At 49.7% G+C, this 16,476-nt stretch overlaps 1 protein-coding gene across 1 annotated transcript in view; it reads right to left on the bottom strand.

Annotated features, from left to right (window-relative positions):
- Positions 1-6,144: 6,144 nt before the first annotated feature.
- ONECUT2 (one cut homeobox 2) overlaps positions 6,145-16,476 on the bottom strand; it is a 28,553-nt gene continuing 18,221 nt past the window's right edge. The window contains 1 exon segment of the mRNA XM_005242893.3: positions 6,145-16,289. Within this exon segment, the coding sequence (XP_005242950.3) occupies positions 16,003-16,289 (287 nt within the window). The 3' untranslated portion in view covers positions 6,145-16,002.

Genomic DNA, 16,476 nt, shown 5'->3' with positions numbered 1-16,476 from the left:
TGCAGGAAGATGCCCTCCATTTGGCACAGAGGCAGCGTGTTGTGCAAATGCCCTGCTCCACACTAGTTCCTTCCCGGTGCTCCCAGCATCGATGCCTCCCTGGTGATGACTGAAAAGCTTGCCTGCAGAACAACAAGGTCTGTCAGCAGATTATTAGAAATTGAGGGGGACCTCCATGTGAGCTTGCTTTGTGGTGTGGTGATCTGCTCTGATGGATGAAGTCAGCATTAATCCACTGCCGCTTGCCTGGGAGATACTTTGCTGCCAGCGTGGTGTGAGCACTGTCCCTGCCCAGAGACCAAACGAGGACCAACGGTGCCAGCCAGGAGCAGACAGCAGGAAGGTGATGTGAATTGTAACCTCCAGAAAGACCATCAGTGCTTAATAGGAATCCATGATACCAACTGGCAGTGCTGCAGTCAGCCCAGGTCAGCTCTAGGCTGTACAACATGCTGTGGAGGTGAGAAGGCAAAGCAGTTTTGGGTCTGAGGGGTGGAGAAGACTGCTGTATGCACAGCTGAATCGGAGGGTCCCTGGGGAGGCTTTGGGAGCTTGTACAGGAGTGGTGGGCACTAGGATGGCATTGGCAGCCATGGCAAACCACCCTGAATCAAACTGAACAGCCAAGTAGGCATGGCAGGATTTGTGATTCATAGTGAAGTTGCTGCGACCGGCTGCTCTGGCAGAGAGGATGGTTGCTCCCTTGGTTAGCAGCTCCCTCAGTTAGCAGTCTGGGAATAATTTACTGCTCACTGGAGACCTAGTAGCCCAGAATGGCTTTAAAGCGAGACTGCAGCTTCTCAGCCATAGAAGCATGAGGACAGCTATGCTTCTTCAAATGGTGCCTGGCAGAGCCGTGGGAGAGCTGCAGCTCCTGCCCAGTGTTGCCACCAGAGCCCAGCTGTGCCAGTGCTGCAGAAAGGAAGGCAGGAAGGGCCCCAGAGAAAGGAGTTGCTCCTTGAATTCAGCACTGGGAAAACAGCCAGCTCCCAAGGGATGACCTACAGGTTTGGATGCTGGCTTTTGGCGTAAGTTGGTGTGTGACGTGCTAGAGAGTGCAAGAAGTACCGTAATGGCAGTTGGCATTTTAAAACATCTTGTTAGAATGTCTGCGTGTGGTGCATGCGTGCCCGAGGTCACACGGAGTGTGTCCCAGCTGCGCAGGGCGACCTGGTGGGTGCTGTGCCTGCAGGTCGTGCCTCTGAAGGCGCCAGGACGTGGGGCCTTTGGGAGAGCCCTGAGCCAGTCCCTTCACCTCGGGTGGGTGCCAGCAGCCTGGGCCACCCTGCGGGGCCGGGGCAGGTGGGCTACCGGGGGGCAGATTCTCTCTGGGGATGATGGGGAGTGATGGAGAGGGAGCTGTCGTGCAGAATCCAGAGCCCTCAGCCAGTCTTTTCCTGTCATTCTTAAGGATGATCCATAGTGTAGTGAACATCACCCGCAACTGAGGCCTAATTATCTTTCTCAAGTGAGCGCACAGCATTTCCCAGGAAGTCTTAAATGAGCACTTAAGCTGTAGTGCTCCAGAGTGCAGCGCTGTGGCTCCCGGCGTGGCTCTGCATCCCGCCACACGTGGGGCTCTTCGCAGCCAACTCCCACAAGCACTTTTATCACAGAGTTATTAGGCCATTATGGTCTACGATTGTCTTTTACTGCCTTTGATTTCTTCTGTTGTCAGGCGTGAGGAAAGTGATGTGTAATATGAGCCAAAGTGTTCTTGTTTGTGTTAATCTACTGTTTTAATATATTATGGCTTCCTGCCATTATGCCTTTCTGAGATGCACCCTGGAGTCACTGGCAGAGGTTTTATATGTGCAGAAGCTGAAAGGCATTTTTCCAGTGGGTACATCTTGTGATAGGCAAAGCTAATCTTCAGGTTTTATCCTCTGTGTGTGTGTGTGCATTGACACTGGTTGTTTCCACTTGAATGTTGACAGTCTCACTGTGGTGTCCCGCCACGCTGCCGATTGCAAGTGTTTTTTCCTCCAGGTTGTTTTGCTTAAGCACCTCCATGCCATGTGTGCTAAAAATACATATCAGTGGTGTTGCAAAAGCTTCTGCTCTTTTCCCCCAGAAGAAAGCCGGTGTCCATGTAACGATGCTTTGTAATGGGGTGCAGCTTACCCTGCATGCTGGCTTCCAGGCTTTTCCCCTTGGGAATCCCTGCAAGGCTTCAAATTGTGCTGAGCACTCAGATCAGTAAAGATGGCAACACTGTAAGTTAAAAACCCCATTGCCAGCATTTCATCTGCAGTCGGGAAGGACCTGTGCCACCATCACTGCAGGGTCCGACGCAGCAGATCGTTGCTGTCAGGTTCAGCCTGATGGATGCACTGCCGTCCCCGCACTGCCTGCCTGAGGAAGTGGGGGGGAGCGTGGTACCTGCTGCCCTGGTGTGAGTGGGGGCAAGCTGTTGGGAGCACCCCGGGCTCCCCACCATGTGCTGCAGAGCCTAGCTCAGGGGGCACAGCAGATGGCCTGGCCACCCTGGGGGGCTCCTGCATCCCTGTGATCTAAGTGCTGTGATTTGGTGTGTTGTGGGGTTTTTTTAACGTTGATGACAAAACTTGAGGGGTTTTTAAAACATTTTGACCTGGAACAAACACGCTGGCAGGTTAAAAACCAGCAAGTCGAGGGGAATTCACAGGAGCGAGCTGCTCCAACAGGCACGGCTCAGGGAAGCTGCTCGCCTCACCACGGGGTGAAGTCTGCCCTGCACCTTGCCGTGGATGTCACGACCTGGCCCTCCAAAAAGCCAGGAGAGAGCAGCAATTCTTGTCCCGGGAGGCTTCCAGCTCTGCCAGCCGTTGGAGGGGAACGGGAAAGCCAGAGTTGGGAGATGGAAGCAGCTCTGCTCCGGGGACACTGCTCCAGCCACCGCAGCTTCTGTGCTGTCTGCCCCGACTTGTGAGGAGGAGCGGGATGACGGTGTGTGAAGAAAAAGTGCAGCTGTTTACGCCCTTTGGGGCTCATGCTGGTGTGTTTTTGAGGCCCACACTTGACTCAAACATAAACCAATAAACTGAGGTGGGTGAAGAAGAGTCTCATACAGGTGGTGTGGCCAGGGGCTTCCACCTGGACAATGGGAGGACCCAGAACATCGATTCCTCATGGAGTTCCTCGGCTGAGCGCAGCCACTTCTGTGTCCCCTAGACGCGTGTTGCTGCATGCACTGGGGACCTGGCTGCGACTGCTCATCAGACAAGGATGCTTTGGCAAATCTGCCAGGCACTGGGCTGGATCACCCGGTGTGCTGGGTCAGCGGGTGATGCCCAGTGCACCGCTCATTGCTTCGGCACAGCCCGGTGTGCACCAAGGCCAGTGGCTTCAGTGTCAGCACAGGTGGCACCGACAGAGCCAAAGGTGTCCCTTCACCTGGGGCGGGCTCTGCAGTTACAGCATTTGCAGGAGAAGCTGAACAGTGTGCCATGCCGGTACAGCATTGCAGCCCAGCTGAAACCCTGCCACATGCTTGGTTCATCCTTCAGCTTTTTGTCACCTTAATGAAATGGTCCCATTTCCTTCTTCCAGATGTACCCACTGCTAAGTGCCTGGAAAATGCGTCCCCCAGGGAATGATCCCGCAAGTGAGATGGAAATGACCTAGCATGGGCTTCATTAGTCTCAGTATCATCGCTTTTATCTTTTTGCTCTTAAGGTGTCTTTACCCTCCCAGTGGTCAGCGACCCTCCTGGCCTTCCCTGAGGCCAGCAGCCATCCTGGCGGCACTGGCTGCCGTGGTCCTCGCCGCTGCCTTCTCCCAGTGTGGGCCCCCCTGCCAGGGCTGTTTGCTACCCATGGCTGGAGCCCAGAGCTCTGCATGGGGAGGGGGCTCAGGAACACACACCAACCCCAGCTTGTCCCTTCATGCCCTTGCCGCAGAGCCTGGGCACCAGGATCTGCTCTGGGCCAAAGCCCAGCCAGTGGTAGCTGTGGGAGGAGTGTGGGACAGGGCACTTGGGGAGATGCTCAGCCCCATGCCTGGTGGGTGCGTGAGCTGCCATGAGCATGGGGCTGGGGGGCCTGCGTTCCCCCGCCCCCCCCCCGCTTCTTTTGGGGGGGGTCCCCACTGCACCCCAGCCAGAGGGTAGAGGTGGAAAGGAGGCGTGAACAGCAGCATTCTGGGCTTTTTGACACAAAATGCTGAAGAGGCAGGTCTGCTTTTATTTGCACCGGTAGCCACTCAGCAAAGTTAAATGAAGCAGCGTAAATTTAATTAACGGCAGAATCTGGCTTAGTGTCAAGAGAGGGATATGAAGAGAATGAGCGTGAAAACAAATTCTTCTGTGATTTTATTAACCCCAAGGTTAAAAATCTGTGCGAAGGTTAGATTCAAGATAGTAAAACCCACAGTGCCTTTTCACCGGCGACGGCGCTGCAGTCCCCCAGCTGCCCTGTGGGCAGCCTGAGGTGCTCCCCGGGGATGGGACGTGGCGGTTCCTGGGGGGCTGCAGAGTGCCCCCACAGCCACCCGCCTATGCCATCCCCAGAGCTGCATGGGGGCAGCTGACACTGCCCCTGGCTTGGGGGTGGGCAGCGCGCGGGCAACAGCATCTGGCATGACACTGCTGATGCTGCCGAAAGGGTGAGGGAGGAAAGGGCTGTTCTTAGGGGATTTGGGTTTTAAGAGCAGAACATAGGAAAGTGCTTTTGTTTGTCATTTAGTTTTGCATTTGATCTACTTCCGATGAGATTACTTGGGGAGGAAAAACAAAAAGACTTGCCTGTAACTGGGGTACAATGAACTGGCAGCATTCTCCTTGCCATGAGCCCTCCGCTGGAGGAGCCCTCTGCCTCCTCCAGCAGCGCTGCTCGAGGGAATGAAAGTGTGAGAATTTACTTAATCTTACAGTAATCACGTCGCATCATGAAATTCCCTGATATAAATAAATGTAAAGTGGTTTCTTTACCAGCCATCTTCACTGCTGTAATGCGAGTTACAACCAACTGGACCAATTTTTGGAATTTTCTGGGGTAAAGCCATTGGGAAAGGAGAAGGATGGAGCAGCCGAGGCTGATGGCCGCTGTCCTTGCAGGCCCCGCCCTCAGTGGGTTTGCCCTGGGTCATGGCCCGAGCCCCTTGGGGAGCGATGTCAGTGGCCTGCTGCAGGCTGGGGGGGTTCTGCAGGGGAGCTGCCCTCTCTGAACAGGGCCCAGGGCGTCCTGCCCAGGCCAGCACAGGATTGTGCTCGCAACTTGCCAAGCTCCGCTTACAAATGCAGTTGCACCTGCTTATCCCTCTGGTGAGACCCGAACCCGGCACCCCCCTTCCCAAAGCAGTGCTGGGACTGAAACACCTGGGGAGAACAGTGGGCATGCATGGGTCCTGCACCCAGGCACCGGCACAGCAAAGATGGGCCCTGCTCCTGTCGCCTCCCCTCTGGAGCACTGCTGGTGCTTCCACCCCCTGCCCGGCAGGGCCAAGACCCTTTCAGGGGGAGGAGGGTGCTCAGCAGGCAGCAGCACTCAACCCTTTTTCTTCTTTTGCTGTGCAGAGCAAAGCCGTGTCATCGCCTTCTGTGCAGGAGCTATAGCGTTACCAGATGCGAGCGCAGTGCTCTGTTTCAGCCAGTCTGCATAAGTATAGGATTTTTCTTTATGGAAGACCTTAAATACATGGCAGAGCCCTGAGTCCCTGCCCCACAAGGATCTCTGAGCAGCAGCAGCCAAGTCGATGGTGTGTGCATCCTACCGTGCATGTAAGCAGGAGTAAAGGTTAATGCACTGGAAAGTCTGTGTGAGAGGAGGCCTGGGAGAGGCAGTTTGCACGAGGCTCTGCTTGAGCAATCATCTGTGGGATAATGAAGCAGCTTCTCTCCCTGCTCTGGTTTGTCCCTGTTCCATGACACCCCGTTCCTGGCCTAGCTGTGCATGTCGGGCTCCTAGAGGAACCTGCCAGATCTTTTCTCCAAGCACTTTTTGCTGACGCTCACCAGATCCTACATGCAGCATAGTGTTTTCAGGATGTGGTCCCACTGGAGCCTGCCTGTGCTGGGCCCTGCTGCACCCTGACGTGGCGGTGCCTACATGGGCCCCAGCAGCTCCACTCCTCCCAGCATGCGGGGTCAGGCTGCACTGAGCAGCCAGACACTGGGAAGGCACCTGGAAAAAAACAGGAACTGTTCATCGCACAACGAAGCAAGAGCATTGTTTTCCTCCTTTATTGAACTTTGGCAAATAATATGTGTGTGTGGGTTTTACATCAATAGCTATAAATAAAAATTTGAAAGCAATGTAATACTCGTCATTAAGATAAAGGACATCTATTGGCACAAATCATTGAGTAAAAACCCTTTAATGATAAAATAACATTCACTCTTTAGCTACTTCATTTGTCTGAAAAACTCAGCTTACACTCAGTTCAACATATCACCTTCCACAAAGTTAAAAAATGACATAAAATGACATAATAAAATATACCTTAAATTTCATAATACAAGTACCTTGGCAAATTTTAGCAAGCTGGACCACCTACTGTTGGCCACAGTAGTGAACACTGCCATTGTCTCACATACCCCTCCTTGCCTTTGGACTGAAAAATGCAGGTGAACTCAGCGTGTAGGTATTACAACAACTGCGTGCAGTCTGAGTAGTGTTGGGATCTGCCAGCATGAGTTGAGTCTGACGAAAGAAGTATTGAGTCTGCTTATTGCGGAAGAACATATAAAGCTTTCTGGAAGATTAAACGCTATTACAATCATTGACTGTCTTACAAAAAGAAAAACACAAAGCCTATTCAAAATTCTTGTATCTGTCACTGTCTTTGGCAGATAAATAAGAAAAAAAAACCCCAAACAACCCAGACTATATTACAAAGCTTTCATTCTCATAATCTACCGTATAAGGCCAAATAAAAATATGTTTCTTTGCACTAATGAAAGCACATTTCTAATATATCCTTAATGACAGACAATATAAACACTCTACCGACGTTACTTGAGATGCCTCATTAGAAGACTGCGACTCTCGTACTCTTATCCCCAAGTGGCACTCTTCTGTGCAGAGTGAGGTGTATTTGGTAGTTGGTTTGGCTTTATGTCCAGTGCGACCAGCAGGTCAGAGTGACACCCCACGTCCGAAGCCAGACCCGGGCAGACAAGGCAACCAATTTGCCAGCCCACTAGCAGTGCCATAAAGCTGCGGGTCTTGAGAATGAGACTGGTTTGTGCCATGGTGGGGGTGGTAAACTGAGGGAGGTGTAAAGCCTTTTAATACATCTGGACCCAGAGCCAAGGGCAGTGGGAGATGGGGCCTGCACGGTGCTGGCTCTGGTGGGCGTGCAGCAGCGGGGGAGCAGCTGGCTGGCACAGGCAGGAGTAATGCCGGGGGCCCAGCTGTGCCATCCTGCAGCAGCCTCCCCGTTGCGACAGGCGACGTGGTGGGCGAGCACCGCTGACCCCCAGCCCCAGCGCCCGCCCCAGCACAACAGGCCAGCTGGTCAGCCCGGGCGGGAGCTGCAGGCCGGGCAAGAGATGCTGCCGGCACTCCCAGCACTGCTGCCGCGGCTGGTCCCCTGTGCCATGCCCAAGGGGCTACCATAAAGCCAAAGTAACTCCTGGTCCTGGGAAAAAACGCACAGTTAGCTCCGATTTGAGCGAGACGTGTATTTCCACGTGACTGGCTTACTGACCGAATCGGCTGGGAAAAAGCTGCCGCCTGGCCAAACTTTTCCTCAAATACCAATTTAACTGGAATTCAGTCTGAGTCTGCACTTAAAGCACGGGTGGGTCAGAACTGATCTGGCTCTCAGTTCTTGTCAGTACTTCACTGTGTGAGGCGAAACTGTGCGTGTTTTCACAGCTCACATGTATACACAACTGCGCCACAACCGCTAACAGATAACAGGCTCCATGCATAAATAAATACCATCAAACGGAAAGGCCTGTTTTCAAATGCAAAAAAAAGAAGTTGCCATTAAGAGCCACAATGCATCACACTGCTAAGATTTTGCCTCATGCACAAAAATGGTAGCGTTGATTGGCAGTTGCTAATTATAACACTACACCGTCACACAGAACAATTAGCTGTAGCTAAGTAGCTACAAATGTAGAAAATAATCTTTTTTTTTCTTTTTTTTTTTTTTTCAACAGAGCAAATTAACACAGATTGTTTCTTCAGCAAAATATGAAACTGTAAACTTTGGGCTCATTCTGCAACTTTTCCCCAATCCATAACAAACAAAAAAAACCCAACGGGAAGAAAGACTGACGTACATTTTTAAGCGCACCTTTTCCATCTATTACAAAAGCACAGCCTAAAACGTATAAAGCTTTTTCTCTTTTAAATCACAGTTACCAAAAAGAAACAGTGAATAATTTATTACATAGGCTATAATAACATTACTCTAAACAACTATTCTCTATGAGGTATATCTGAGAAAATTCGGTAAGGGATTGCACGGTCTGCGTTGCCAACATGCCCAGTTTTATATTAAAGCTTTGGAACCATGAAGAAATAGAGATGGAGGAGAGGGCGAGGAAGAGGAGAAGGAGGAGGAGGACAAGGAGGAAGAGGAGAAGGAGGAGAAGGAGGAGAAGGAGAAGGAGAAGGAGAAGGAGAAGGAGAAGGAGAAGGAGAAGGAGAAGGAGAAGGAGAAGGAGAAGGAGAAAGAGAGGGGGCAGGAGAGGAGCCTTTGGTATTATTAGGAGTTTTGTTCTTTGCAGGGCTGCATTGCAAAGCACCACAGTACAAAAAGCCCACCAGGTACGATTCGGCGGCCCAGTTGAAGCTGAGGTATTCACAGGAAGAATAAAAAAAAAGCACAGAGAGGTCTAGACTGGCAAAATCGTTGCTTTGGTTCAAGCAAGGCACTCGTCCCGTGGTAATGTCACACTTTGCAAGTGAAGCATGAGTCTGGTAAGGAACGCGGTTGCTGCAGAGGACGCTGCCAGCTCTGGGATTTTCTGTGTCCAGCCTGCCACCCGCCCGTGCTGGGCAGGGGTGGCGAGGGGCATGGCAGGGAGGTTTTGCCCAGCACAAGGACAGATCATCTCCTCCACACCCAGAAGGCATCCTGAGAATTATTATAGCTTTTTATTGAAGGACTATATAAATATATAGATATAAAAAGCACGCTTGTCAAGTCCCTATCTTTTCCAATACAGACTTAAACCCAAAAAGAAATACAAAAGAAAAGGCGACACTTAAAGTGGATCTTTTGTGTTGGGCTGTTGGTCATCGGTTGTGTGAATCCAAAGGCATCGCTCAGGCAGGTTTCTTAGGGAAAGGCTCTGGCCCCCGTAGCAGGCAGCCCCTGGGATGTGGTTCCGCCGGGCTCTGCACTGATGTGGGGTCTCACCAACACAGGACATGCTGCGCTGGGTGAGTGTCACCTGCCTTAATTGCCATTAAATCAAGGCCCAGAGATTTATAAACTAGCTTTTAAGCTCAGCCAAAAATGCATACCTACAATCTGAATGAGGCTTTTTCCTTCTTAAATTTACAGCCCAGCCCATGCTCACCTTCCTGCTGTTCCAACTGCGGGACAAGTGCTGCCCCAGTGGGGTTTGGGGGTCCAAATGAGCAGTTGACCTGGTGTCCAAAGGGAAGTGGCAGTGGCTGGGAGCGCTGGGGAGAGCCGGCAGTGCCCGCCGGTGGGTCCGGCTCATCGGAGTGGTTGGTTCGGTTCTATCAATGGTGTGAACCAGGCTAGAAGAAACGAACGCTGAAGGGCACTGCTAATTCCCCAGGGACAACTAGCCAATTTTTAAGTAATCACTTAAGAATATGATACTAATGGAGCTTAATGTAGCTTTGTTTCACTACCAGCTTGAGAAAAACAATCAATTGATTTTCATACGAAAACTGTAAACAACAACAAAGCATAAGCAGGAGAGAGCATCCTCTGTGTCTGCCGTGCCCACTGGGCTTGCCAGGAATGGGAACAGGCCCACTGGGAACGATAACAGGCCTGCCATGCATGGGAACGGGCCCACCAGGAACAGGAATGGGCCCACCAGGAACCTCGCGGGCCAGGCAGAGCTGGGCTTCACCCCAGCAGAGGGCTGGCTACTTCGTGCCTGGGTGCCCAAACGAAGCATCCCTCTCCCCTCAGCCTAGCCGTCAGCAGGGGGCTTGGCTAGTGCGGCCACCCACAGACCAGCCCCTTAGCTTCTGTTCAAGTGTAGTGCTGCTTGAAAATAGTTTCTCGCACTGACTCCTACTGCTGACGCCGGTGCACCCCAGCACAAACAGGTGAGCGGGACCCGGGCAGGCGGCCGCTTGCAGGTCCCTGTCCCCAGGGAACTGGCTGCTGGGCAAAGCCTGGATTCACCTCCAGGTTGACACAACTGCTCCATCCACTGGACTTTGGTGTGGGGAAGGACATGAAATGGCTTCATGTCCCCAGACATGTTTGGCTGGCAGGAAGGCATAAGGGAAACACAGAAAATATTGTCACCAGAACTGGCAGCTTCCACGAGAAGCATTTCTTTGGGTGTCTGGGCTGCAGCTGTATGTTACTGTGTGTAGGAGAGAACAGTTGAAACTATAAAAGAGCACAAGCAAAATGCAGACCGCACAGAGAAAGAAATCTTTGGTATCTTTGGTATCATCAACACGATTAAAATTACAAATGGAAAAAGTCAGTGAGGTAGCCTCTTTGGTTCTCACTAGAAATAGAAAGGTTTTTTTCTTTTTTTCTTTTTTTCTTTTTTTTTTTCTTTTTTCTTTATTTTTACACACACACAAGTTCATTCTTGGAAGCAGCTAGTTTAAGGGTTTCTCTCTTTTTGCTTGGCATGTAATATTTTTCCCCCAGCTTAAGTTTTACGAAGCCCAAAGTTCAGGCAAGGTATCCCAGTGTCTTCCCGCCCCCCCCCCCCCCCCCCCTTCTTTCTGAATGCACAGTTTTAGGTTGAATATTCATTGCTTGTCCTCAAAATTTGCTCTGTTGTTCTTACAGAAGATCAGCTGTAGTGCTTTAAAGATAATTCTAAATAAAAAATAAAAACTGTACAAGGGCATCCTCAGATGATGATGAATAAGTTAAATAAATAAGTTATATTATGAAGGCTTTATGTGCCATAATAAAGGTATGTTGCACTTTCTAATCAGATGGGAAGAAATTAACTTAAATAATTTAAACTTTGACATTTAAAAAAATAAAAGAAGAAATTTAAACTAGACTCCTGTTCTATGTAACTAATTATTTTTCTCCTGTCTGTGACAGAACCTGGCTGCTCTATGAAGCAATACTAACTTTTAAGTGTATTTACTAACATACGCTTCACATCTCTGATGCACTACAACAGTAAAATGGATAAATAAGAAGTATTAACCACAAATTAATTCAGAAATGATTGAATTAAATAGTTACAAAATAGCTAACATCAGAGCCTGATCCCGCAGTCTGCATTCAGGCAAAACTCCCATTGAACTTTAAAGCTAAAATTAAACTCTGTGGGATTTAGACTGAACAGAGATTTCAGGACCTACTGTAAGACTAAATTAAATAAATTACATTATTGATAGATAATATATTGCGTTAAAACCCGCAAGTGTCTGGAAAAAAATAAAACCATTTTAAGCTTTGCCTTTTAAAAAAATTTAAACAATAAAAATTCCCCTTAATAAATAGAAAGGAGGCCAAGTATAAAGTTTCCCCATGTCTTAAAAATACTCAGGTATTGTGACAAGCAAGAAAAAGATTGGGTTTTGTCCAAAGCTAGCACACTCTTTGCAATACCGTGTCATTACTGTGTCTTGCTTTGGAAGAGGAGATCCCTATTCCCTTATGTGGGTTTGAGCATGGTTTGCTGGTTTAGTCCTTCTCAGGTCTTTGGATTCAGCTTTAGGGAAAAGAGATCCAGAATAAAGCTATTCAACCGAAGTCATCAAGCACATTCTTTGTTCCTTCATGGATGATTAAGCAATATCCAAGGTGTCTTGAAAGTCGAATTCATCTTGGACGTGCCCATGATAGTAACTCCAAGTACACGGTACAGAGGATGCTGGGATACTACCTGTACATACTAATCTTTCATATCAGAATAAATAAAAGGAACAAATTACACAGCTCTATAGATTCATAAATATAAGGTATATAAACATAACATATCTATTTGAGTTTTGGTTTTCTTTTAGCATGGGCAGAATATAGCATATATTCTGCTCATACGTGTACATACAAATGTATCTACCCACAGTATATGCTACTGACACTCCCCTTCTGAGATAGCTGCTACATAAAAGCTTACAAGAGTTGAAAGTGGAATGGAAGACGTAACAGAGGGCCACAAAAGATGCAGGGATAAAAAATGCAGCAGTATTTTCAGACGTTTGGATGCAAATGGTTTTTGAGCAATACGGAGGGAACATGGGCACTGACATAGCGACAATGCCCAGCACAGAAGAGCCTCGTGTGTTCTGCCACGCAGATGCTGCCGCGCGGGCAGCAGGGTCAGCTCAGCACCTCTCAGTGGGACAATGGCACCTGTGGGGCGGGAGGTTGCGGGTCAACATTTGGAAGGTTGAGGCAAAAACTTAAGCCATAATATTGCATAACAAAAACTGCCACAATTTGGAGAAAATTAATTATTTCATTGAAGAAACCTTTTTTAATAATTCAGGAACTGATCTAGACTTACTTCGTTATGGCTATTGGGATGAACTCTGAACAGAAATAAAAAGCCCAGGCCTTTGCTCACAGGTGTCATGGGAAGCCCAGGGCGGGAGCCTCTCTGCCCTCAAGGACGGTGGCACACAGGGGGGAAGCTGCCAGTGCGTGGATGTCCCTTACATGAGATGTCCCACACGCCACCCCTGCAGTGACACCAACAGCCAAGCGTACGCCTCAGAGGATGCCTGGGGCTCGTTTCTCATCTGAGGTGACACACTTCTCTGCCTGCCACTGTGGGAAGGGAAGGGGAGGTAAGGAACGACAGCTGGGCTTCCCAGCGTGGCACATCACCTCCTGCGGCAGTTACAGGGGTGCTCCGGGATGGAGCATGAGGAAAGCGATCGAAACCCGGCATCACCTGGCAGCGCTGCAGACTGTGGGGGGACGCTTCCAGACAAGGCATCGCCCCCGAGGGCCGCGCCACATCAGGGCGCACACAGAGAGGCTGGGTTGAGGGGACCTTTTCGGATGGGGATGTAGATGAAAGTTCATGTGACTGCACCACCCCAGCCCGGCACGGCCCTGCAGCGTGCTGCTCCGAGCGCCGAGCTCAAACACCTGGAGGCTCTGGCAGGCATCAGCCCAGACCTGAACCATTTTTTGGCAGCTTTATTCTGTGCCTGACTATGAGGCTTCTTTGGATTGTTTCCGAACCATGCACGATCTGTCTGGAAATCTATGTTGAGGGATGCTTTGATTCCCAGAGCTGGTACGTGCCGCCAGTTTAGCTGTGAGGATCCTGCATTTACTTTTCAGAAACCTCTTCTGTCCTGAGCAGACAAAGCTTTGTGATTTTCTTCCTTTTTTTAAGTGTAAGCACTTGGAAAATTACTGCAGCAGTTTCACAAAGTAGTTAAACAGAAGCCCTCATTTAAAGGTAGAGATGGAGCAAAATGGTACTGCTGCGCTCTGGCTCGGAAGATAAGTTTGGACCTAGGTCTGCATGTCATGATCTGGATCATCACGACTTGGACCAACAAACTTATTGTCTCTGATCTGTCAGAACAAACTACTGAACTGCCACGGGAGCTGCTGAAACCTCCGTTGCGGTTCAGATCGGGATCTGATCTCAGGGGCCAGGCTGCGGCAGTGCTTAGAGCTTACAATGGCAAAAATCAGTACAGAGACAAATTTGCAAGTTTTATCCCTGGGTAGGAGAAAGAAGGGTGTGGGTTACTCAACCGATTTCAGACACAGAAGGATGGCTGTTCAAAGCTCTAGACACACAGGAGACCAACTCTACCCAACAAAACAAGTCATACCCAATCGACAAGTTTTTCCTACGTGGCTCTGGAGAGAGGAGACGTACCAGCGTAGAGCCCCAACATCATGCACTTGGAGTCCATGCAGCTCTTGGAGAGATCCCGCATGGGGCAGAAACAGGAAAAACATAAATGAACCCACCCTTTCGGATGCACAAAGAAACAGAAGTGATTACCTGTACAGAGATCAGTGGTGCTATATGCATTATTTGTGCAAGAGGACATAATGAACTGAAACACAAGTAGTGAGAATCCTCATCTTTGGTATTGTAGCTGTTGAGGTTTTGGTTGCTCTGTTCCTTGTTCTTTTGAAAAAAACTGCATAGGCACAAATTAAAGACAATCTTCAACTTTAAGATGACTGGAGTTGTCAAATGAAGCAGCAATTGTACTGGCTTTGCTTTGTTCCTGTTCTTGTCAACCCTTTCTTTGAGATCTGCTTCCTAAAATGTCCAATATGTCTGTCAAAACACAGTGTGTTACTCATTTGCTTCCTGACGTGCTTCCTTGGTTTTTTTAATTTTACTTTATTTTTAAATGGAACAGTTTGTTGCAGAAGAAGTAGGTGCAGAAAACTTTTCTTTGGTTTCGATTAAGTAGTACATAAAAAAAGTCTCAAGTGTCTCTAAAGAACCACGACCATGCTTGGCTTGCTGCCGTGGGCTCAGCCAGCGCCCCAGGAAGGGCCATTCACCTGGAAGCGCGCACATGGAGCTGCTGTGGCCATTTGGGCAGCGTGGGCCGGGGCTGTGAGGCTTGACTGGGGCCACCCCAGCAGTGCGGCTGTGGCCAGGGCTCTGCCGCACCAGCTGCCAGCACTGCCTGCCTGCTCAGCCGCACGGCAGCTGCCGGAGGTGGAGAGAGGGCTTGGAGTTTGTGAGGCTTCTCCATCGTCAAACAACCACCCTCACCAGCGATGATGAAGGGAAAATGGCAAGTTATAAATATCTTTGGCTTGCAGTAATCCTGTCTCTTTGGTGTGCTGTGTTCCTGCCAGCTTAGGTAACTGGTGGATAAAAGGAACTTAGGGATGCAATAGATATTGAAGTCATATGCGGCACATCTAAAACGGTCAGTGGCATCTGAAGGGCTCGTTTCTCTTCTTTTCCTGCTTGAAAGTACCGTAAAATAACAAAACAAAAAAGAATGAAAATACCTTGAACGCTAAACACATTTCAGTAAGGATGTTGTTGAGGAGAAACTAGATCCCTGGCAACTAAAACTGATGTATTAATGACCTAAAAAAATCTAGATCTTTCAAAACGTTGTGTTTGCTCCATGTACTGTAGCAATGAAATTGACCTCCTGAGTGTGCATCTGTATTAGGTACAAACACAGAACTTGTGACAAACTGCAAACTGTGCTTGAGGTTCATGTGGTTACAGAGGCGTTCCCTACTGACCAGGAAGTTAGACTGTATCTTGAAACGATTGCTGTACTGAGTCCAGGATCGTACCTATCTCTGTAGCTACTGGCTTTGTGCTTGACACTTTGAGCTCAAGTGAACTGAATTTTTCTGATCCAAGATCAAGCTATACTCACTGATTAAATTAAACAAACTTAAAAAAACCCGAAAACAAAACCAAGAAAAACTTAAATTTGATCTTTTTTTTTTTTCCTTTTCTCCTAAAACACTTAACAAAACCATGCCTGAGTTTTACAAACAGGTTCTCGGATTCTTTAGGGTCTACGTGTCAGACTTTGTGCTCCGTTCTTGCGTGGCTGCGCCACGGTGGCGAGCTTTGGTGCAGGGCGGTGTGGCCAGCACCAGCGCCCTGCCGGCAAACGCTGGGCATGGGCAGGCTGCCCAGCGAGAGGCACCTCTGCTGGCCGGGGCGCTTTGGGGCTCAGGAGAAACTTGCCTCATGAATGACTCCCCTACGTTTCAGACCTGCTTTGCCTGTCCTGAGCATAGTATTGTATAGAAAGAGGTTAATTTTTAATTTGCGCCTGCTAAGACTGACTAAAAGCCATAAGAAGTGTCCTCTGTTACAGCTGGGCTGGGGTTCGTTTCCAGGAGGATTGTGCTTTAAGTCACCAGTGAAGGGCCCTGCTGTGAAGCTGCTCTCTCTGCCATGCCATGCCGTGCCATGCCATGCCGTGCCGTGCCGGCCACTCCCCATCATGCTTTGGTGCAGGTGCTGGGGGCTGAGGAGGAGCCCCCAGAGCTCAGGTCATCCTGCCACTTCTCCAGGCTGCGCCGCCGGGCGTTCATGAAGAAGTTGCTGACGGTGGTGAGCTCCAGGCCCAGCTGCTGGGAGATGGTGATCTGCATTTCTTTGGAGGGGCGCTTGTTCTCCTTGAAGATGGCGAAAAGTGTTCTGCGCTGGAGGTCTGTGAAAACCAGGCGAGATTTCTTCTGGGAGTTGTTGCGCTCTTTGTTCGGCTCTTGCTCTTTGCGTTTGCAGGCTGGGGAAGGGTGGGCAGAGACAGAGAGAAAGCAAGCATCAGGAGGTGAGTGGCTGCCTGCAGACGCCAGGCATGGGGACTGGCCGGGGGGTGGGGGTGGAGCTGGCACCCCCCTGTAAGACCTGCCAGCCGTCGGTGCACAACTGCGGTTGAGCCAGCATGTGGGACCAGGGGCTCATGGCAGAAT

This window comes from Falco peregrinus, chromosome Z (assembly GCF_023634155.1).
Source record: "Falco peregrinus isolate bFalPer1 chromosome Z, bFalPer1.pri, whole genome shotgun sequence".
Classification (NCBI taxonomy): Eukaryota; Metazoa; Chordata; class Aves; order Falconiformes; family Falconidae; genus Falco; species Falco peregrinus.
This window is presented reverse-complemented; position numbering and strand designations above follow the sequence as displayed.